We start from the raw sequence: 23,739 nt of genomic DNA on the forward strand, positions 1-23,739 counted from the left end.
TGTCCAGGTCCCCTACCACACCCCTAACACATGCTGCATACAAAGATCCCTTAATGCAAAGGGAGAGCCCTCTCAAAGTAAGGAGAGGCAACAACTCCCTGAACTTCTTACAACCACTTCCCACCCAAGCCGCAGAGCTAGCTCCGACCCCACCTCCAGCATATAACATGTCTCCCAAATAACAAAACTCTTCCACACGCTCAAGAGTCTCACCGACAAGCTCAGTCTTTTCACGCCTGACAATCTCCACCCACTCTCCTCGACATGCAGCACACATAAAATCAGCATTATCTCCCAGTCTACCTCCAATACCTCTACATCTCATATGCACCAACTAGTCACAAACACTGCACAAGATGTAATTAATTCCTACGCCTTTGTGGCAAATTGCACATGGCCACTCTCCCTCTTCTTTGACAGTCCTGCCACCAGCCCTAGATATAATCACTTCTGTTTTATCTGCATTTACTCTTAAGCCCTTGTGCCCCATACCATCTCTCCACTTCCTAAATCTTTATTCCGCCTCCCTTTCTTTCTCTGCAATCAACACCAAATCATCAGCATACAACATCTCCCACGGAAGTCCATTTCTGAAGTCACATGAGAGGGCTTCAAGTGCAATGATAAACAACAAGGGACTCAGAACTGACCCTTGATGCACACCAACATTCACGGAAAACTCATCACTCAAATCTCCTTTCACTCTTACCTGGGTGCGAGCACCCACATATATGGCCATAACCACCCTATCCAGCCATTCCTCCATCCCAAGCTTTCTCATTGCCCACTTCACCACCTTTCTGGGGACTCTGTCAAAGGCCTTCTCCAAATCAATAAAACACAGTACAGTTCCCTTTACTTTGCTATATATTTTTCCTGAAGCTGTTGAACAATGAATATGGCATCAGTGGTCCCCTTGCCTGGCATAAACCTAAACTGCATCTTATCAATATTCACTCTCTCTGTAATCATACCTTCTAGAACTCCCTCCATTACCTTCATTATCTGATCTAAAAGCTTTATACTTCTTTAATTTCCTCTTTCCAGGGCATCACCCTTCCCTTTGTATACATTTACAATTACACTCTTCAGCCAATCATCTGGAACAACCCACTCATTTATAATCATAATTTTCATGTCAATGACTAACCTCACTCCTATATCTCCTGAAGCCTTCAACTTTTCAGCAGTCAGCCCAGACGCACCTGCTGCCTTCCCCACCTGCATCCTGCCTATTGCGTCACTCACAATAGCAGCATCAATCAGAGGTCAAGGGCCAAACACTGGATCTGCTGGCTCCAAACCTTCCCTATTACAGTCAAACTCCTCATACAGCAACTGGCTATAACGCTTTCTCTAGGCGTCTTTGATGTCCCCACTGTTCATCACTACCCTTCCTTCATCATTCTTCACACACTGCTCCTGTATAATATCCTGCTTATCCCTCGTCACCTGGTCTGTCACATTAACCCCTAAATACCGCAATTCGATCTGGCTCGTCTGCCACTGGAGCCGCAATTCGGGGGTGTTTTTTTGACTTTCACCAAGGGGAAAATCAATATGTTCTGGATAAAGAGGAAGAATTTACACAACTGACAGCGGAATTGGCATCCCCCTAGGTCTAATGGTTACCGCACAATCGAGGGTCAAAGCTGAGAAAGAAAAAAAAGATAGTTACCCCTAAAATTTTCGAAAGCCCCTATACTTTTGATAACTATTTCTGTTACTGAAATAGGTCATTGCAATATCATAGGTCACACTAAGCCTGAGAACAGGTGTTTTGGGATATGGGGAAATTACTTGCTTTTGGGGAGATAAAGTACCCTGTGGGGAGATTTGTAGGTATGGAGGTTGGATAAAACCATCTTTTCTCATCAAAGTAGAGCACTTTAGTCTGTTCTTGACCAACTTCTATGAAAACAGATGTGTGGAGATAAAATTCGATCGGGGAGAAGGCCCACGAGTACATTGAACCTTGGGAGATCAATTACGGTAACAGCCAATTTGGCTAGTTGAAACAAACAAAATCTATGTGATTTAGCATATCAACCATGCAACCAGGTGTGGGGAGATAATTCACGTATGGTGAGTAACAGATGTATCGAGGTGGAGGGGTGGTGGTGGGGGAGCTGGGGATCAGATGCCTGTCATTGCACGTGTTTGCATGTATAGAATAGTATACAGAGAAGCATTTATTATGCTCAAGTAAGAAAAGGCACAGGGAAAAAAGAAATCGAGGCAATACATATAAAGCACGTGTACATGTGTTTGGGGATGGGGGAGGGAAGGCCTGGGGGGAGAAAGCTGCATGCTCTCTATCACACGATGGTTTATTGGGGGTAGGAGGGTAGTATGGGGCCAAACGGGAGGGAGGGGGTAGAGAAGGTAGGGGTATACAAGGCAGGGGGGGAAGGTGGGGGGCTGGAGGGGGAAGGAATGGGTCTCGTGGTTGAGGGAGGGGTAAACTTCGACTAACAACGTCCTACTGGTGCGTACAGAGGGATGGGAGGGTCTTCAGAGAGGGTTATTACGAGACAGATGACGAAACATTCAGGTGGGCCGAGAGGGGGGTGACCCCCCCTGGCCCCAGAGTGGCCGGATCACCCAACCCGAGGCAGGAGGGGTTAGTTCTCATTGGCTTGAAGGGATATACCTCACAATCGGGGCAGAGCAATGTGCAGGCAGTTTTTACAAGGTGCACTATACTGATGTGATTTGGCTGAGAGGGCTAAAGTGGTCAACATGTACAGTCTCTAGCAAAAATAGAGCGACCGGCTTTACGAGCAGGCTGGTATATGTGGCACCACCACACCCCTAGTTCCACCCCCCCCTCCATCGTTCCCATTCATTCGTCAACCCTCCACCCTCCCCACATCCAAGTGCAAGACTCGTATTGTCTCAACCACTCTTCCATCATCCATTTGTCTTGGGAAATAATAGTTTTGTTATGATAACGAATAAAAACACATTACAGTGCTTTAATCCATAGTATAGTTATTTATACACCACGATCTGAACGCAGGGTGATATAGTAGTATATTCGTATGATGGTGAGGTCCTTAATCATACAATTTATCATTTTGACGGTTGTATCCAGTCAGTGTGTAACATTAAACAGTCGGAAGCTATAAGTAGATGTTTGTAGTGGTCGATGGTGTGTGGGGCGGTTGCTGGCCGTCACGTTGTGGTGGGGGCATGTGGAGATGGGCCCGGGGTCGACGGCTCTGCCGGGGTGGATAGTGTGTGTGTGTGTGTGTTCTTACCTAATTGTTCTTACCTAATTGTATCTTTACAGGAATGAGTCAAGCTCGTACTGTCCCGTGTCTTAAACCATATTTATCGTACATATCCATAAATTTGTGAATTGCTTTGGCACACACTATTTCATTCGGTAGTGCATTCCACTGATCAATTGCTCTATTTGGGAAACTAAATTTCCATACGTCTTTATCACCTCTCTTCTTATGCAGGTTTTTGCAGTGTCCTTTTGCTGATGCTTCCCCATAGGTTAAGTAATCATTTATGTCTATTTTCTCCTTCCCTGATATGCATTTATATAGCATAATCATGTCACCTCTTTTCCTTCTCTCCTGTAGTGTTGGTAGATTCATTTTATCTAGTCTTTCTTCGTAGCTTAGATCCCTTAAGCTTGGTACCCATCTTGCAGCGGCCCTTTGAACTTTTTCAATATTGTCTATGTGTTTTTTGAGATGAGGACTCCAAACTACTGATGCATACTCCAGGGTTGGTCTGATGACTGATGTTATTATCTTTCTTAGCATGTCTTCATTTATGTATGTGAACGCTGTTCTCATATTGGGAAGCAGTGTATACATGTTCCGTACCTTCTCACTGATGTGGTCAGCCGGAGATGGTCTGTTATTGATAATCACTCTTTCTGATGTGTGTACAGTAGGGTTTTATTTCCTAATGTATAATCCCAATCAGGTCTTTTTCCACTTTTACCAAACTTGATTACATGACACTTGTCATGGGGGAGGCGGTGGGTGAATCGGTAGAGAGGCGGCCTGCGGTCCTAATGGTCCCAGGATCGAATCCCGGCTGGGGCAGGGAACAGTTTAAGGATTTGAATTTCCTAAAAAGCAGACTTTCCTGATCTACCAGATGACCCGCCGACATGTTGTAAAAATACCCCTGCTAATACCAATACACCAGTCCTGTATGAGACAGCCCTAGCATGTATTCAGTATGGATGGTGGGTGTTAGCGCCGAAGTGGTGACATGTGGAAGTGTAGGACTACTGGGCCTTGGGATAGGCTACTGCCCCCGAGAAATAGGCCCTGAGCCTTTGCCCAGAGTCGGACACATTAAAAAAAATAAAAAAATAGAATTCAATTTGCCATGTATTACTCCATTCATGAAGTTTATTTTAATTCTTCTCGTAGCTCTTTACAAGAGTCTATGTTAGTAATTCTCCTTTGTATTTTTGCATCATCTGCAAACATATTTAGATAGCCTTCATTTTCAGTGTTACTGTCTATATCATTATATACACTAAAAACATGATTGGTGCCAGCACTGAGCCCTGTGATACTCCACTAGTCACTTCTTTCCATGATGAGTAATTTCCCCTTAGTACTGTTCTCATTTTTCTTTTCATGAGAAAATCTTGCATCCAACAATACAGTTTGCCTCGAATTCCTCCTTGATGGTACAGTTTCCATAAAAGTCTTTGGTGTGGTACTGTGTCAAATGCTTTCTTGAAATCTAAATAGATACTGTCCACCCATCCTTCTCTCTCCTGTAATGTGTCTGTTACTATGTCATAGTAGCTCAACAGATTAGTAACACATGATTTTCTTTTTCTGAAACCAAACTGCCTTTCTGTTATCATACTGTGCTCTTCTAGGTGATTTACCCAAGTTTTTCTTATAAGCTTTTCTAATACCTTGCCTACAACACTGGTTAGTGATACTGGTCGGTAGTTAAGTGGATTTTGTTCTTTCTTCTCTTTCTTCAATAAGGGAACAATATTTGCTTTCTTCCAAACATCAGGTAGTTTACCCTGACTCAAGGATTTCTTGAAAATTAAAAATAATGGTTTACATAACTCCTTTGCACATTAACGTAGCACCCAACATGAAATTTCATCAGGACAATTTGCTTTTCCTTTGTCTAATTTACTTAACTCCTCCTGTATTTCTTTTTCTGATGTTTGTATATCTGGTAGTACAGGTATGTGTGGGCATGCACATTCCACATAATCCCTCTCAAAATTTTTTTCCTCCGTAAAAACTGATTGGAAATTCTTGTTTTGTGCTTCACAAATATCCTTCTCTCGTGTATAGGTGATTCCATCGTCCGTAATGGATTGTATTTTATCTTTTACTTTGGTTTTGCTTCTGATGTAGCTGTAAAATAACTTTGGTTGATCACTACTTTTATTTATGATATCCTCCTTAAATTGTTCTTGGGCTTCCCTCCTTATTCTTGTATAATCGTTTCTTGCCCGTTTGTAATTATTATATGCCCTTTCACTATTGTGTCTTCTGTATCTATTCCACAATAAATCTCTTTTTTCTTTTGACTTTTTACATTCTGTATTGAACCATTTCTTTATTTTCTTTTCCTCTTCTTTGTGCTGTGGGATATACTTCTGGACTCCTATTTCATAAGGTTCACAGAATTTTTCATATATAGCATTCAAATCTTGTCCTCTAAGCTCCTTTTCCCAAGCAATTTCTAAGAACTTCTTTAGGTCATGATACTTTCCCTTTTCATAGTTTAGGCTCTTTTTGTAATTTTCATTGCTGTTAACTATGTCATATGCAATCCTGAAGTTGCAATTTAGTACTGCATGGTCGCTTTTGCCAAATGGAGGGCGATATATTAAATTGTCATTATCGTTTTCTTGCCTAGTAAATAAGAAATCTAGCATTGAGGGCACATCGAGTCCTTTTTTTCTGGTGCTTTCCCTTACATGCTGCGTTAGGAAAAACTCTTGCACGAGATCCAGGGGCTTTTGGTCCCAACAGCTTTCTTGGCTTATATCTAGAGTATTCTAATTTATATTTGTATTAAAATCTCCAGTTAGTATAATTATTTCCAATTTCTCTTCCATTTTATGTAGTAATGCTCTTAAACTCTGAATTGTACTCTCTGCCAGGTCCTCATATTCGTCTCTTTCCCATGGGTTTTATCTGGGTGGCATGTACAAATTGGCTACAATTACTTTCCCTTCAGATGTATTGATCTCTACTGCAATCAGTTCTACTTGTGAGGGTATATCTAGTTCTATTTCTTTGACTTTTAGATTTTTCTCAGTTAATATTATAATTCCTCCTGTTTTTAAGTTCCTATCTCTTCTCCATATATTATATTTCTCTATGTTTAGGATGTCATTTGATATCCTTGGTGTTAATTTTGTTTCAGTTAGGCATATTATATGTGGTTCATTTTCTCTGATATAATAATTCATCTATAATAATTTAGATACCATTCCATCCATATTTGAGTACATCAACTTAATCATCCTGTTTATATACTTGTCATGATTTGGTTCTACTACCTTCCTCCTTTTTATTCCCTCCTGTTTGTGTACCACTTTCGTACCTGGAATCCAATTACTTTGTAAAAAAATGTATTCTTCTCCTCTGATCTTCCCTCATTTTTTGCTTTTGTTTCCTCCCTCTTCTCTTTCAATATTTCCAGTTCCTCTTGTGTTTGGCATCTTTTTATCCATACATTTTTGAACTCCTCTTTTTCCATAAGATTCTTTGCATTCTTTAGTATCTCCTACACGGTGTTTACACTCTGGAAGGTTACCTTTAGAGGTCTTGACTTGCTTTTCTCGTATTTCCCTGATTTTTTGTGTTCCTCTATGTCTTTACTACAGATTTCCTCTGATACTTCTTTCAATATGCCCATTACATTTGCCATCTCCTTTTTGTCTCTCGAGAACTTGTTTTTTACTTCTTCCTCTGCTATACCTATGATTACAATAGATTTGTTGATATCTACTGAATCTCTGATTAACTTAGGATTGTTTTGGATTATTTTCACTTCCTTTTTAATGTTTTTTTTCTTCCACCCTTGTTTCCAAGCCTTTCTTTACTTTCACCATTTCAGCATAAGTGGTTTCCACATCATTTTTGTAGCTTTGCACAGCTTCATCCATCAGTGTTAACTTCTCATTATCACTGCTCTGGTCTATCAGACTGCTTACTTGCCTAATTGTCTCTGTATCATTTTTGAACACTTCATAATACTCTCGTGGTTGACTACTGTACTTGCCATTTCACTAATTTTCCTCCTAAGTGTACCCACTTCAACTGTTAGCTCATCTATGGTTGTGTCTTTCTTGCTGACTTCCTTTCCTAATTTTTCTATTTCTTCCTTTTGCAAGTGCATCCGATTCTTAATTTCACCAATCTCATTCTAAAAAGCCAACTCTAGCCTGTGTACTCGTTCCACCAGTTTATTGTGAGTCTCCATTTCAACCAATTCTTGGTAGAAATCATCATCCTGCTTTCTACCTTTATCCCTTTTCTTTTCCAAATTTGCATTACTAAAGTATGTGGTCATTTTGCAGTACTAAAAGTATATAGTACTTACATTCCCTAGGGCAGTTGCAGACTAAACAACGATCGGCTGATTGTGCGCATCTTGCGCTGCTTTGTTTTCTTCTCTGTTTGACCAAGTCTTACTTAAAACTTGTTCTTTTTTATATTAAAACACCATTTAGTCTAACCTTGTACAGAGCTTGAGTCATATATACTAATTTAGGTAATGCCACTGGCCAAGTTGGCCAGGTATAGAGCGGTGGCAATGTGTGTCTGCTCTCCTCGGTCTCCTCAGTGTTCTTACCTAATTGTATCTTTACAGGAATGAGTCAAGCTCGTACTGTCCCGTGTCTTAAACCATATTTATCGTACATATCCTTAAATTTGTTAATTGTTTTGGCACACAGTATTTCATTCGGTAGTGCATTCCATTGATCAATTGCTCTGCTTGGGAAACTGAATTTCCTTACGTCTTTATCACCTCTCTTATGCAGTTTTTTGCAGCGTCCTCTTGCTGATGCTTCTCCATACGTTAAGTAATCATTTATGTCTATTTTCTCCTTCCCTGATATGCACTTACATAGCATTATCATGTCACCTCTTTTCCTTCTCACCTGTAGTGTTGGTAGATTCAGTTTATTTAGTCTTTCTTCGTAGCTTAAGTCCCTTAAGCTTGGTATCCATCTTGTAGCGGCCCTTCGAACTTTTTCAATCATGTCTATATGCTTTTTGAGATGAGGACTCCAGACTACTGATGCATATTCCAGGGTTGGTCTAATGAATGATGTTATTATCCTTCTTGGCATATCTTCATTTATGTATGTGAATGCTATTCTCATATTTGCAAGCAGTGTATACATGTTCCGTACCTTCTCGCTGATGTGGTCAGCTGGAGATAGTCTGTTATTGATGATCACACCTAGGTCTTTCTCTCTTTCTGATGTGTATAGGGTTTTATTTCCTAACTTATAATCCCAATCAGGTCTTTTTCCACTTTTACCAAACTTGATTACATGACACTTGTCCACATTGAATTCCATTTGCCATGTACTACTCCATTCATGAAGTTTATTTGATTCTTCTTGTAGCTCCCTACAAAAGCCTGTGCTAATAATTCTCCTTTGTATTTTTGCATCATCTGCAAACATATTCAGATAGCTCTCATTTCCAGTGTTACTGTTTATATCATTTATATACACTAAAAACATGATTGGTGCCAGCACTGAACCCTGTGGTACTCCACTAGTCACTTCTTTCCATGATGAGTAGTTTCCTCTTAGTACTGTCCTCATTTCTTTTTTTATGAGAAAGTCTTGCATCCAACAAAACAGTTTGCCTCGAATTTCTCCTTGATGGTACAGTTTCCATAAAAGTCTTTGGTGTGGTACTGTGTCAAAAGCTTTCTTGAAATCTAAATAGATACTGTCCACCCATCCTTCCCTTTCCTGTATTGTGTTTGTTACTCTGTCATAGTAGCTCAGCAGATTAGTAACACATGATTTTCCTTTTCTGAAACCAAACTGTCTTTCTGTTATCATACTGTGTTCTTCTAGATGATTTACCCAAGCTTTTCTTATAAGCTTTTCTAATACCTTGCTTACAACTCTGGTCAGTGATACTGGTCGGTAGTTGAGTGGATTTTGTCTATTTCCTTTCTTGAATAAGGGGACAATATTTGCTTTTTTCCAAATATCAGGTAGTTTACCTTGACTCAAGGATTTCTTGAAAATTAAAAATAATGGTTTACTTGACTCCTTTGCACATTCTCGTTGTACCCAACTTGAAATTTCATCAGGACCACTTGCTTTTCCTCTGTCTAATCTACTTAACTCCTGTATTACTTTTTCTGTTATTTGTATATCTAGTAGTATGTGTGGACATGCATGTTCCACATAGTCCCTCTCAAAATTTTTTTCTTCTGTAAAAACAAATTGGAAATTCTTATTTAGTGCTTCACAAATATCTTTCTCTTGTGTATAAGTGATTCCCTCGACCTTAATGGATTGTATTATATCTTTTACTTTGGTTTTGCTTCTGATGTAGCTGTAAAACAGCTTTGGTTGATCACTACTTTTATTTATTATATCCTCCTCAAACTGCTTTTGGGCTTCCCTCCTTATTCTTGTATAATCGTTTCCTGCCTGTTTGTAATTATTATACGCCCTTACACTATTGTGTCTTCTGTATCTATTACACAACAAATCTCTTCTTTCTTTTGATTTTTTACATTCTTTATTGAACCATTTCTGTATTTTCTTATCTGCTTCTTTGTGCTGTGGGATGTACTTCTGGACTCCTATTTCATAAAATTCACAGGATTTTTTATATACAGCATTTAAATCTTGTCCTCTAAGCTCATTTTCCCAATCAACTTCTAAGAAATACTTCTTTAGGTCTTGATAATTTCCCTTTTTATAGTTTTGGCTCTTTTTGTAACTGTCATTGCTTTTACTATGTCATATGCTATCTAGTACTGCATGATCGCTTTTGCCGAGTGGAGGGTGATATATTTAACTGTCAATATCATTTTCTTGCCTAGTAAATATTAGATCTAGCAATGAAGGTACATCGAGTCCTCTTTTTCTGGTGCTTTCTCTCACATGGTGCGTTAGGAAAAACTCTTGTACTGTACTAGATCCAGGAGCTTTTGGTCCCAACAGCTTTCTTGGCTAATTATATCTAGAGTATTCCAATTTATATTTCTATTGAAATCCCCAGTTAGTATAATTCTTTCCGATTTCTCTTCCATTTTATGTAGTAATGAACTCATACTTTGAATTGTACTCTCTGCCAGGTCCTCATATTCGTCTCTTTCCCATGTGTTTGATCTGGGTGGCATGTACAAATTGGCTACAATTACTTTACCTTCAGATGTGTTGATCTCTACTGCAATCAGTTCTACTTGTGATGGTATATCTAGGTTTATTTCCTTGACTTTTAGATTTTTCTTAGTTAATATTATAATTCCTCCTTTTTTTAAATTTCTGTCTCTTCTCCATATATTGTATTCCTCTAAGTTTAGTATGTCATTGGATATCCTTGGTGTTAATTTTGTTTCAGTTAGGCATATTATTTGTGGTTCATTTTCTCTGACATAATCATTCATCTCTAGTAATTTTGATACCATTCCATCCACATTTGAGTACATCAACTTTATCATTTTGTTTATATACTTGTCATGACATGGTTCTACTACCTTCCTCCTGTTTAATCCATCCTGTTTGTGTACCACTTTCGTACCTGCAATCCTATTACTTTGTAAAAAAAATTCCTTCTTCTCTTCTGATCTTCCCTCATTTTTTGTTTTTGCTTCCTCCCTTTTCTCTTTCAGTAATTCCAGTTCCTCTTGTGTTAGGCATCTTTTTATCCATACATTTTTGAACTCCTCCTTTTCCATAAGATTATTTGCATTTTTTAGTATCTCTTCCACAGTGTTTACACTCCGGAAAGTCACCTTTAGAGGTCTTGTCTTGTTTTTCTCGTATTTCCCTAACCTTTTGTGTTCCTCTGTGTCTTTACTACAGATTTCCTCTGATACTTCTTTCAGTAAGCTCATTACATTTGCCATCTCCTTTTTGTCTCTCGTGATCATGTTTTTTACTTCTTCCTCTTCTATACTAGTGATTACTATAGATTTGTTTATCTCTACTGAATCTCTGACTAACTTTGCATTGTTTTGGATTATTCTTTTCACTTCCTTTTTAATGCTTTTTACCTCCACCCTTGTTTCTAAGTCTTTTTTTACTTTCACCATTTCAGCATACGTGGTTTCTACATCATTTTTGTAACTTTGCACAGCTTCATTCACCTGTGTTATCTTCTCCTCAGTATCACTGCTCTGGTCCATAAGACTGCTTGCTTGCCTAATTGTCTCTGTGTCATTTTTGAACTCTTCCATAACACTCTCGTGATTGACTACTGTACTTGCCATTTCACTCACTTTCTTCCTAAGCGTACTCAATTCCACTGTTAGTTCACTGATGATTGTCTTTCTTATTGGCCTCCCTTCCTAGTTTTTCTATCTCTTCCTTTTGCAAGTGCATTTGCTTCTTTATTTCATCAATTTCATTTTTGAAAGCCATTTCTAGTTTGTGTACACGTTCAACCAGTCTATTGCGAGTCTCCACTTCAACCAGTTCTTGGTAGAAATCGTCACTTTGCTCTTTACTTTTATCCCTTTTCTTTTCCAAATTTGTTTTACTAAAGTATGTATCCATTTTGCAATACTAAAAGAACAGAGTATGTACTTACAGAGCATGTACACTTTCCCCGCGTTGCTGTAGTCTAAACAAACCCAGCTGACTCAGCGCATTTTTTTCCTCGTGGTTCTCTTTTTTTTTTTGTTTGAACAAGTCTTGTTTAAACTTATTATTTTTATCCTTTTAATAATGAAAAATCATTTAGTCTAACGTGGTACAGAGCTCGACTCATACAAAGTTACTAATTTAGGCAATGCCACTGGCCGTGTTGGTTTGGTACGGAGCGCCGATGTGTGTGTGTGTGTGTATGTGTGTGTGTCTGTGTGTGTGTGTGTGTGAGAGATAGCGAGAAAGAGAGAGAGAGAGAGAGAGAGAGAGAGAGAGAGAGAGAGAGAGAGAGAGTGAGTGAGTGTGTGTCTGTAAGGCAGGATGGTGGTGTGAACTGTGGTGGAGGTGAGCAGGCAGCCTGCCTTCAAGGTCATTGCTATGGTTACCGGCCTACCAGGACCAAGTATGACTGATTATGGAAAATTATTCACGTAAATAATGTTTGTAGTGGATTTTGGTCTTCTGGAAGTGTTATCACAGTGTTATTATTGCAGAGGGCTAGTGTAAACCTTAGTTTTGTAACCGAACCTCCGCTACGCATACGGACACCGGCAAAAACAACAAAAATTGCCCTCATTCCCCATTCACTCACTCTCCCTATATGCACTTCATGAACCATCTGATGCAATCAGCTTGAAGTCAAAGGATTGTTGAGTAATGTGAGACCTTGTTTGTTATATCTGGTTAAGTATTAACTGAGATGTGAAGGTTTAAAAATAGATGCTTTTCCCAATTTCTCTCGGGAATGCCCGGCTGGGGAAAGCGCTCGAAACAACATCTGCTGAAAAGGAGGGGTTAATACTTTTATAAAATTTTATTTGATATTCTATGTTGAAAATAAAGTTTTAATACCATAAAGTCATTTTTTTGTTATGAGAGGTCAAAAGATTACTAGAATACAGTATCATTTTTTTTTTTACTAATACTATAATACTGTACTTTATTCACAGCTACGTAATGTCTCTTTACATAAATTTTTTTATTTTTCTATTTCAAGTGTGTGAACAGGTGTGTGGACCAATCTGCACTTCTGCACCCACACCTCCACACCCTTTTTCCATGGTGACCACACACCGGACCTCTGCACACCATTTCACACTTCTGAACAGTCTGGATGTGCGGAAGGTGTGCGGAACTTGCCCAGCACTGATACTGACATACGCTACATACAGCAGAAAGGTATAATGAAACTGTCATATACACTTTAGTCAATTAGGTCATGTTCTGGAAGGTCTTTATTGCATAGAATAATACTGTACAGTATTCTGAACCTGTCATGGACTGTACACTGTACTTTATTTAGCCATATTCTGGAAGGCTTTTCTAACATAGGCTATACACCCTGACAAGTTGTTGGTGGCATTGAGTCGGTCTTCAATCTGCTGCATGTTGGGGAGAGGTGGCTCTGAAGTCACCAAGCGGTACTGGTCTCCCACAAGAGTCAGCTCCAGCAGGAAGGCCTTCTCGGGGTCAAAACGACTCACCTGATGGCAACAAAACTTTGATGAATGGTGGCTGTTGATAACTGTGACACACCTGTTGTACTGAACTGCAGTTTGCTAGACAACTGAAATGATAACCAAAGTCACAAGAAAAGTGTGTGCTCAGATTCAGTCACAGCTGATCAAGGTTGGAGCCAAAATTTTAAACCAGCTGATCAAACTTAATAAATAGATTAGCCACTACATATCTTCAATTCCTAGGCCTTATTTTGATTATATAATTACCAATCTGTCTTGATGTACATCATTAATCCTTAGGCTGCGATGGCCCTTCCACAGGGTCTGCATGCTCTGCTGCAATTGTTCTTCCAGAAGATGGCAGGAATTTCATACTATTCTTGATTATTCAGTCTACCACTGGTCACCAGCATATGAGGATAGTGCCCTGTTTCTCTCGAATACAGCCCTTCCACCACCATCCAACTGGGCAGGAAACAATCCCAGCCACCTGAGTAGCTTCACATATCACCTAGTGACAACTCTGACAGTGTTGCCAATGAGGATGAGGTGGATATGAGGAGAAAATGGCTACAACTGGGGCACTAGACCCTGCCTCTCTGTACTATGCCCTGCTCTTCCCTATCCTACCCTGCCATGCCTTGTCTTTCCTCACCCTACTGTCTCTCCCTGCTCTTCCCTACCCATCCCTGCCATTCCTTACCTTACCCTGCATCTCCCAACTCCCATTCCTTTTCCTACCCTACCCTGTCTTTCCTTACTCTACCAATCTTTCCCTACCCTACCCTGCGTCTCCCTACTCTACCCTGACTTTCCTTACCCTAACCTGCATCTCCCTACTCTACCCTGACTTTCCTTACCATAACCTGCATCTCCCTACTCTACCATGCTGTTCCCTACCCTGCCATGCTTTGTCGTTCCCCACCCTACCATGCCCGTACCTGCCATGCCTTGAATCTCCCCACCCTACTCTGCCTTTCCTCATACAGAGGACACCCTGTTGGAGGCAATGGCGGTTGACATAGCAATGCACCACACTCTAGCAAAAATGAAAGTGACACTCCCTGCGAAGTTATTCTGGTTTGCTGTTATTAAATGACTAAAGACACGTACGCCCATACTCCGTTATCCGCTGCACTGCTAGACTGAACACAAGAAGTAAGGGAACATTCCCACAATCCGAACAATTTGAATATCCGATGCCTTGCAAGTCCCAGGTTTGAAACAAGGCTCTCCCAGTTCTCTCTTCCTCCTTCCCTCCCCTCTACTTCCCTCCTCTTCCCCCCCCACCACACACAGCATTACCAGGCATGTCTCCCTCTCTTCCCCCATCCCTGGTTGTTTTCCTCTCCATACTCCCCACCCTTCATCGCCGCGTGCGCGCCTGTGTGTGTGTGTGTGTGTGTGTGTGTGTGTGTGTGTTCTTAACCTAACTGAATCTTTACAGGAATAAGTCAAGCTCGTACTGTCCCGTGTATTAAACCATTTTTATCATACATATCCTTAAAATTTATATATAGTTTTGGCACACACTATATCATTCGGCAGTGCATTTCCCTGATCAAATGGCCTATTTGGGAAACTAAATATCCTTACATCCTTATTGCCTCTCTTTTTACATAGTTTTTTGGAGTGTCCTCTTGCTGATGCTTCCTCATACATTATATACTCATTTATGTCTATTTTCTCTTTCCCTGAGATGCATTTATATGGCATAATCAGGTCTCCTCTCTTCCTTCTCTCCTGTAGTGTTGGTAGATTCAATTTTTCTAGTCTCCCTTCATAGCTTAGATCCCTTAAGCTTGGTACCCATCTTGTAGCTGCCCTTTGTACAGTGCGTGTTCAATCTTATCTCTGTTTTTTTTGAGATGAGGATTCCAGACTACTGATGCATACTTCAGGGTTGGTCAGAATGATGTTATTATCTTTCTCAGCAAGTCTTCATTTATATATGTGAATGCTATTCTCATATTAGCAGGCAGTGTATATGTGTTACGTACCTTCTCATTGATATGGTCAGCCGGAGGTAGTCTGTTACTGATAATCACTCCTAGGTACTTCTCCCTTTCTGATACGTGTAGGGTTGAACTTCCTAACTTATAATGCCACACTGGTCTTTTTTCACGTTTACCAAACTTAACCCCTAGGGTACGCAGTTCTCCAGCCTCGACTGCCCCCCAGGATGCAAAAACAGGCCTATTTTTCGACTTTCTCAAAGGATAAAAGTTTTATGCCCGATTTATAGAGCTTGAATTTACACACCTGAAGACGCAAACCCCACCCCCTAGACCCAATATTTACCGAGCTATGGCCTGTCAAAGTTTATAATAGTTACCCGTCACGGCCCTGGCAAGAAAGAAAATACGCCGCTCACAACTAATTTCTTCACAAAAATACTTAAAAAAATCACCAAAATCAAATATTTTTTGGTGTGTATTGATGTTATAAGCCATTGTAATGTGCTTAGAAAAAAATAAAATGGTGACAAACCCCCCCAATAAATATGATAGATAGTAAAAATTATCCTCCCCTCCTCTCCTCTCCCCAAACCTCCAATCCCCTCCCTCCCCTTCCCTTCCCTCCCCTCCTTTTTCTTCCCCTCCCCCCTCCCCTCCCCGCCGAGCTGTCAAATCTCGCTAGGGAAAATGGTCATGAACCCCCCAATAAAAATATAACAAATGGTAAAAATTATCCTCCCCTCCCCACACCTCCAGTCCCCTCCCTCCCCTGCCCTTCCCTTCCTTCCTCTTTCCTCTCTTCCATTCCCTCCCCTCACCTAATATCCCCTCCCCCCTTTCCCCTCCCTCCTCCCCTCCCCTCCGAGCTGTCAAATCTAGCTACTTTTCGTTTTGTTTCTTTTCGTTTTTGAAGGCTCCAACATGCTTGCATGCATCGGCATAAAATAAAATTTCTTTTTCAAGTGGGTTTCGAATAAAGACAGCTAAAATAATTGTGATGTGCATATCTGTATGCAGACACGAATAAATTACAAGTAATGATTCAAAAGCACGCGCCATAAAGCGTAAAAAATACGCAGTATTCAAGGCTGGGGAGGTAAAGATATTAAGTGCTAGGGGGTGGGGGTGAGAGTAGAGTTTGGGGCGGGGGCTTGGGGGTGGTGGTGGGAGGTGGTAAGGCCAGGAGGGGGAGTATGGGGATGGAGGGATGGGAGGAAACCACCACCAGACACAAAAGAAGGGCCCCGGTGGAGTACAGGGACATAGAGGGAGAGTAGGGGAGGAAATACCCTCCCCCAGTCATTGGGGGATCCACATGGGAGGGAGGGGATGCATGAGGAGGGTATGGGAGTGGGGGTGGTAGTGATAAGAGCGTGGGAGGTAGGGTAGAAACAAGGAGTGGGGTAGAGGGACATGGCAAGAGGGAGGTGGGGGGTACACCCACCACCGCCTTGGTACGGGCTTGGGTCCCCCCTCCGGTGTGTCCAACACTTAGTTCTGATTGGTTAGAAGCCATATGCGTCACAGTTTGGGTGGAGCCAGCTGCCGCCAGTGTTTTGTGGTTGTTGAACGATTGGTGTTGCTCGTCCTTTTAAGAAATTGTGCAAAAGGCCCGATCGATGAGATTAGTACTTTAGGAGTTGATTACTTGACCCTTGTCCACATTAAATTCCATTTGCCATTTGTTGCTCCATTCATGATGTTTTAGTAATTCTTCTTGTAGCTCTCTGCAAGATCCTGTGTCAGTAATTCTCCTTTGTATCATCAGCAAACATATTTAGATAGCTTTCCTTTCCAATGTTACTATGTCATTTACATATACTAAAAACAAAATTGGTGCTGGCAGTGAGCCCTGAGGAACTCTGCTAGTCACTTCTCTCCATGAGTAATTTCCCATTAGTCTATCTATCTATCTATATACCTAAGCTGCTTCCCCCAAGGAAAGGGAGGTAGCCGAGACAGGACGACACACTCTCCATTTACTCATCCATTCAAACACATTCATTCACATCTTAGCCCCAAAGGGGAGAACGGACAGATCCTCACCGCACCACACCGCACAAGGGTCAACTGCGCAATGCAATCAGTGACATCCGCAGCAGGGCCCGACAGCAGAACTGGTTTACCCCTGCCACATCATAACATACCCATCCCCTTACCCGCACCTGACCTGACTAGCTGATCAGACCAAATGCGGGAGAATATCCCCTCAGGGCTGCGTCATCACTTATTCACAATTTCTCTCCATTTATTTCTGTCACGCACAGCCACTCTTCCTTGCTCAACAGACATCCCTCTCGCATCCAGCGCTCTCTTCACACTGTCCATCCATCCTATTCGTGGTCTTCCTCTCAGCCTTACACCTCTCACATCAGATCTAGTTATCTTTTTCACCAATCGCTCATTATCCATTCTCTCCATATGCCCAAACCATCGCAACACCCTCTGCTCAACTCTACCAGCCATCTCCTGAACAACTCCAGTTCTCCTTCGCACTTCATCATTTCGCACCCGATCCATACGCGTCACTCCACACATACTCCTCAGACACCTCATCTCCATTACATTCAAACTTTTCCTCTCTGCTACACCCATATTCCATGTTTCAGCCCCATATAATGCAGTCGGTACCACAACACCCTCATACAGCCTTCTCTTTACATCCATTCTAAGCGAACGACATTTAAACACTTTTTTCATTCCTCCCAGCACCTTTCCTACTTCATTTATTCTAAACTTCACTTCTGCATCTATTCTTCCATCCACAGCAACATGTGACCCTAGATATTTAAAACAATCTACCTCCTCAAGCAACTCACCATTCAAAACTATATTCATCCCCCTGCCATCTATCAACCTCGTACACTTCATCACTTTACTCTTATTCTCATTTACTTTCAAAGTCCTCCTTTCACACACCCTTCCAAACTCCTCTACCAACTGTCTCAATCTCTCCTCTGAATCAGTCACCAGTGCAGTATCATCTGCAAACAGCAGCTGCTTCAGATTCCAATCTCCACCATCAACATTTACCAGACTCAGACCACCTAAAACTCTTGCATTCACCTCCCTTACAACACCATCCATGTAAATATTAAACAACCAAGGCGACATCACACATCCCTGTCGCAGCCCCACTCTCACGGGAAACCAATCACTCACAGCATTTCCCACTCTTACACATGCTCTACTATTTACATAAAAACTTTTCACCCCTTTTAGTAACCTACCATCAAGTCCATACAATCTTAAAACAGTCCACAAAGCCTCCCTATCAATTCTATCATACGCTTTCTCTAAATCCATAAATGCCCAAAACACATCCTTGTCTTTCGCTAAATACTTTTCACACACTTGTCTCACAGCAAACACCTGATCAACGCATCCCCTCCCTCTCCTAAAGCCACACTGCTCATCACTAATCACTCCCTCTGTACACTCTCTAACTCTCATAATTAACACTCTACCATACACCTTACCTACAACACTCAACAGACTTATACCCCTAAAGCTAGTACATTCATACTTATCACCCTTGCCTTTATACAACGGGACCACACAAGCACTTGCCCAGTCAATTGGCACCATACCTTTCTCAAAGCACACATTCAACAATCTTACTAACCAGTCAACAATAGTCACTCCACCACCCTTCAGGCATTCCACAGCACACCCATCCATACCTGCAGCTTTCCCTGTTTTCATCTCCTTTACTGCCTTCTCCACTTCCTCCTTCGTGATCAAAGAATCATTCAACTCTCCCAACACATTTATTCCTTGCACCCTTCCATTAGTACTGTTCTCATTTCCCTTTTTCTGAGAAAATCCTGCATCCAACAGTGCAGGTTGCCTTGGATTCCTCCTTGATGGTACAGTTTCCATAAAGTCTTTGGAGCAGTACTCTGTCAAATGCTTTCTTGAAATCTAAATACTGTCCACCCATCCTCGTCTCTGTAATGTTTCTGTAACTTTAGCATTGTAGCTTAATAAATCAGTAACACATGATTTTCCCTTTCTGAAACCGAAGTGTTTTTCTGTTATCATACTGTGTTCTTCTAAATGATTTACCCAAACTCTTCTTATCAGCTTTTCTAGCCCCGTTGCACACTATGATGCAATACGAGTCATAAACCTTGCAATCTGAAGAGTAACTGACAACGCAACTTCCCTATAAATGATCGTAGAAACTTTTCCTGTGGCTGAAAGTGTGTCAAATTTTGGTGAGTCAAAGGTGAGGGTGGCCAGGTCTGAGGAAATATATGGCAAAACCCACCAGCCTATTGCAAGGACAAGCCGCCTGTTTTTAGCTCAGTGTCCTCTTGGCTGTCAAACTAGGAGGGTGTGTGAGCGCATGGCCAGCCATCTTATTCCTTGTTTTCTATTAAGTCACCGTCCATACCTTATGTGTATTATAGTGATATGTGTTATATATAGTGCAGTGTGCTAGTGAAAAAGGTTCATAAGTGTTTTTAATATATTTTCGGTGAAATTCAAATTTGAAATTCATAACCGATTGTGACCATTCCCCTGCTATACACTGAAACAAACTATGATGGCAGGCAAGGGCTTATTGGAGGAGAAGTACTTGAAATACCCGTTTGGTAGTGAGACGGAAAATGGGGAAGAAAGTGAGAAAGAATCTGGTGATAGTGAATATGACAGTGAGTGGGGTGAGGAGCAGAGAGAGAGAGAGAGAGAGAGAGAGAGAGAGAGAGACAGAGAGAGAGCTAAATCCTCCCCCAGGGGAAAAAATAAACCCAAAGCCACAGTTAAGGCCATGGCGATTAGCTTAACTACAGCCAGTAGCACCATCACTACCACCACTGGTATCATCACTGCTATCACTGCCACCACTGGTTTCACCACTGCCACCAATGGTATCACCACTGCTACCACCGTTATCACCACTGCTACAGCCGTTATCACCACTGGTATCGCCACTGCCACCACTGGAACCACCATGACCACAGAGACTGAGCCATCTCATCGCCACCTCTCTTCCACCTCCCCCACCTGCAAACACTGACCTCATTACCCCAACAGTCACCCTACACTCTCACAACACTCCAACCTGCCCTCAACGCACCACTCATCCAAGATATTTCAATATCATCTTCCCCTACGAAATCACCAAAGTCACTGTCCCCTTCAGACTTCATTCACCCTGAATTTCAGCCATCATCATCATCATCAGCAGCAGCACCACAACCATCTCCATCACCACGATCACCTGAACCTTCATCCATTCTAGGAGATTTCAATGTTCACCACCACCTTTGGCTCTCCTCTTCTTTCACTGATTCACCTGATGAACTACCCAACACCTTTTCTACCTTTAACCCCTTAACTGCGGGGCGTCACTTTCGTGACGCTTGGGAACAAGGGATCATATCGCTTTTGTGATTCTGTGTTATTTGGAATTCACCCGGGCTTCCAAGTGGGGGCTTGTATCATCTATCAATACTGCCAATGTCCAACACTAGTCAGCACTCCTAATCTCATCTGTACTCCCACCCACTGTTGACAATTTAGCCATTTCTCCCCGTTCTTGACTCCCCTCCCTATCCCCCCTCCATAACCCTATCCCCTCGCCTGCCTGGCCGTGCTACGCTAAGTAAATCTTCCCTGGAATTTTTCACTGATTTCATCCATTGAAATAAGCCCTATACCCTATTCTTATACCAAATAATATATACAAGAAAGAAATAAGGTAAGTGAGAGTGCCATACACCTGGAATTGGCTAATTATCACCTGACAACACCTCACGTGCACTTGTTCGCTAATTTTCGCTGTTTATTTCCCCTTGAAATATCCCGTATAATCTATTTTCGTAATAAATATACATATAAGGAGGGAAGGGAGAAGCCTAAGTGATATTTACATTCACCTGGAACTACCTAATTTATAATGTATTGTCTAGATTTCCTGTCAATCATTTCACTGCTATAAAGTAGCTGTGTCAAGAGACTAAACGTTGGCAGTACTGATTTCCCTAGGTAGGCCACCACCCCGGCCCACCCTTGTCAGTTCACTCTCATCTTCCAGTGTGGGGGTACGTCTGTTCGCTCTTGCTAGCTTCAGGGCCTTTTCACCCCCATGCAAAGGGCCCTGTGACCTTTATCCCCTACTAAACCTCGTGTGGAAAGAGGTAAAGGGCTGACAATTGATAAAAGAGTGACTACGATCTTTCTATTGAGTAAAACAGTGCAAGTGGAATTGTAAATAATGTGTAAACAGCAAGTGAAAGTAATGAATGTAATTATACGTGAACAGTGGAAAATAGTTTTATAAGTTACTTCAAGTGACAGTGCATAACACAGTGTAAATAAAATAGAAATGTAAATAACGTAAATAAAATAGAGAACGTAAATAGAAATGTAAATGAGTAGTATTATAAGAATACGAGCAAATACCCTAGGAGTAATGAAAGTGAAAGTTTCACTCTAGCATGTCTGAATACTATGAGTTATGAGAGTGAAATTGAAAGTAACATTCACTCTCAATGCTAGTATACAGGACGAGAAAGTGAATGCTACGTATTTTACTGAAAGAAATTGAATCCCTACAGTGACAATAAACTAATACTACTGAAGGAAACTTATGGATAAAGACTGTAGATATATATAAGTGTTATATAGTAATAGAAATATTAAGTGTGAGGGGTTTTATGAATAATAAATGACAGAGTACCAAGAGCGAACTAGCGCAAGTGCGACGGTCAGATGCGCTCGTAATTTTCATTGCTTTCACAGTTTTTTTTTTTTTTTTGGAGTATGGATCCCAAACTACTTGAAAATCATAGAGTAGTGTTTATAGTGTTAATATCTGGCTGTGGTAATCATATTACGGGTTGTCGGGAAGTGTAAAGGGGAGACTTCGTTACCCAACTGCAGAGGTCTCCACAAGTCCTACGGTAACCGACGAAGGCTCAACAAACTTTCCAGGAGAAAGCTGAAGGTATGTGCCATAAGCATATGTAATTTTAATATTCTAGGACTAATAACTGATTTTTGGCAAATATTTTTTAAGAGTCTGTCGGAGCCCGAATAACCCTGTGGCACACGCAAAACATTGGTAAACATGCCCGCGGTGTAGGGGTTAATGACCTAGAGCAGCTTGTACAGCACCCTACCCGTATCACTGAGCACCTTGGAGAGAGCTCCAACATACTTGAGCTCTTCCTTAATACTAATCCTTCTGCTTACACTGTTAATCTTTTCTCTCCGTTGGACTCCTCCGATCACAACCTTATCACCTTAACCTGTCCTATCGCTCCAGTACAGCCTGTGGACCCTCCAAAGAGACGTCGTCTGTGGCACTCTGGAGCTGCAGGCCCTCAGGCAGTACTTCTTTGATTTTCCGTAGAATGATTATTGCTTCCATGGCCGGGAGTCATCGGAGTGTGCCTAGCGCATTACGGAGGTTATTCTCTCGGGCATGGAAGCATACATTCCCTTCTCATATCCTCTGACTAATGCAAGAAAGTCTTGGCTTAATCACGCTTGTTCTAATGCTGTCTGCAACAAAGAGAGGGCCTATAAAAGGTACCAGAGCCAACCCACCCCTGAATCACATCTTTTATATGTTTCTGCCCGGAATCGTCCTAAGTCTGTTCTTCGCTCAGCTAAAATTAACTTCATCCGTAGACTGTAGCACCAGTCGAGCAGGGCAGGACTCCCAAGGTGGATGGAAAGCTGATGACAGGGAGAGCTGGAGCTCCCGTTTCATCAGCCCTCGGGACTAGGTCCCGACCATCCCCCTTTGCTGAACATTTCCAGTGTCTCAGTAACACAGACAGTAGACCAGCATGCTCTCCAATACAAGTTTCTCCAACTATCAACACCAAACTACATGCACACTACACAGTACACTTCCTTTTCAAAATTTTCAAAAATGGTGTTGAATAACATAGCCTCGGAGTCCCGGGGAAAGGGGGGGGGGGACCATAAATGCCCCCACCTTCAGCCCCTCTCCCGGTGACGACTCAAGGTGCCTGGAACCACTGTCTGACTCTCTTCTTCTTCATTTCTGCAACATTCGTGGCCTTTCCTCTAACTTTCGCTCTGTTGAGCACCACCTCTCCTCCTCTAAACCTCACCTTCTTTTCCTAACTGAGACTCAGCTGTCTGAGGCAACTGACAGCAAACCCTTTTCTGTATCCTCCTACTTTCTCTATACTCATTTCAAAGCCAAAGGTGGCTGTTGTGTATATATACGCAACAACTTATCTTGCTCTCGTGTTCCTGAACTCGATTCTTCTGAATTCTCTACACTCTGGCTTCGGCTTTCCTGTCATTCTATGACTAAATATGTCTGTGCTGTTTACTTATCTCCTAATTCTATTGACTATCAAAAATTCTTTGACTAACTTACTTCTACGATGGAACACATTCTATCCATTTCTCCATTCTCTGAAATCTCCATTCTTGGAGATTTCAATGTTCACCACCACCTTTGGCTCTCCTCTCCTTTCACTGATCTATCTGGTGA

The 23,739-nt window shown here is 41.5% G+C and overlaps 1 protein-coding gene across 1 annotated transcript in view; it reads right to left on the reverse strand.

The window, feature by feature from the left end:
* Nucleotides 1-12,951: 12,951 nt before the first annotated feature.
* The window catches only part of LOC145400929 (uncharacterized), a 260,302-nt gene continuing 249,514 nt past the window's right edge, over nucleotides 12,952-23,739 (reverse strand). The window contains exon 6 of the mRNA XM_080273292.1: nucleotides 12,952-13,314. Within this exon, the coding sequence (XP_080129418.1) occupies nucleotides 13,126-13,314 (189 nt within the window). The 3' untranslated portion in view covers nucleotides 12,952-13,125. The remainder of the gene's footprint in view (nucleotides 13,315-23,739) is intronic.

Source organism: Coenobita brevimanus, chromosome 54 (assembly GCF_032717465.1).
Source record: "Coenobita brevimanus isolate Jiangsu-jjx chromosome 54, ASM3271746v2, whole genome shotgun sequence".
Lineage (NCBI taxonomy): Eukaryota > Metazoa > Arthropoda > Malacostraca > Decapoda > Coenobitidae > Coenobita > Coenobita brevimanus.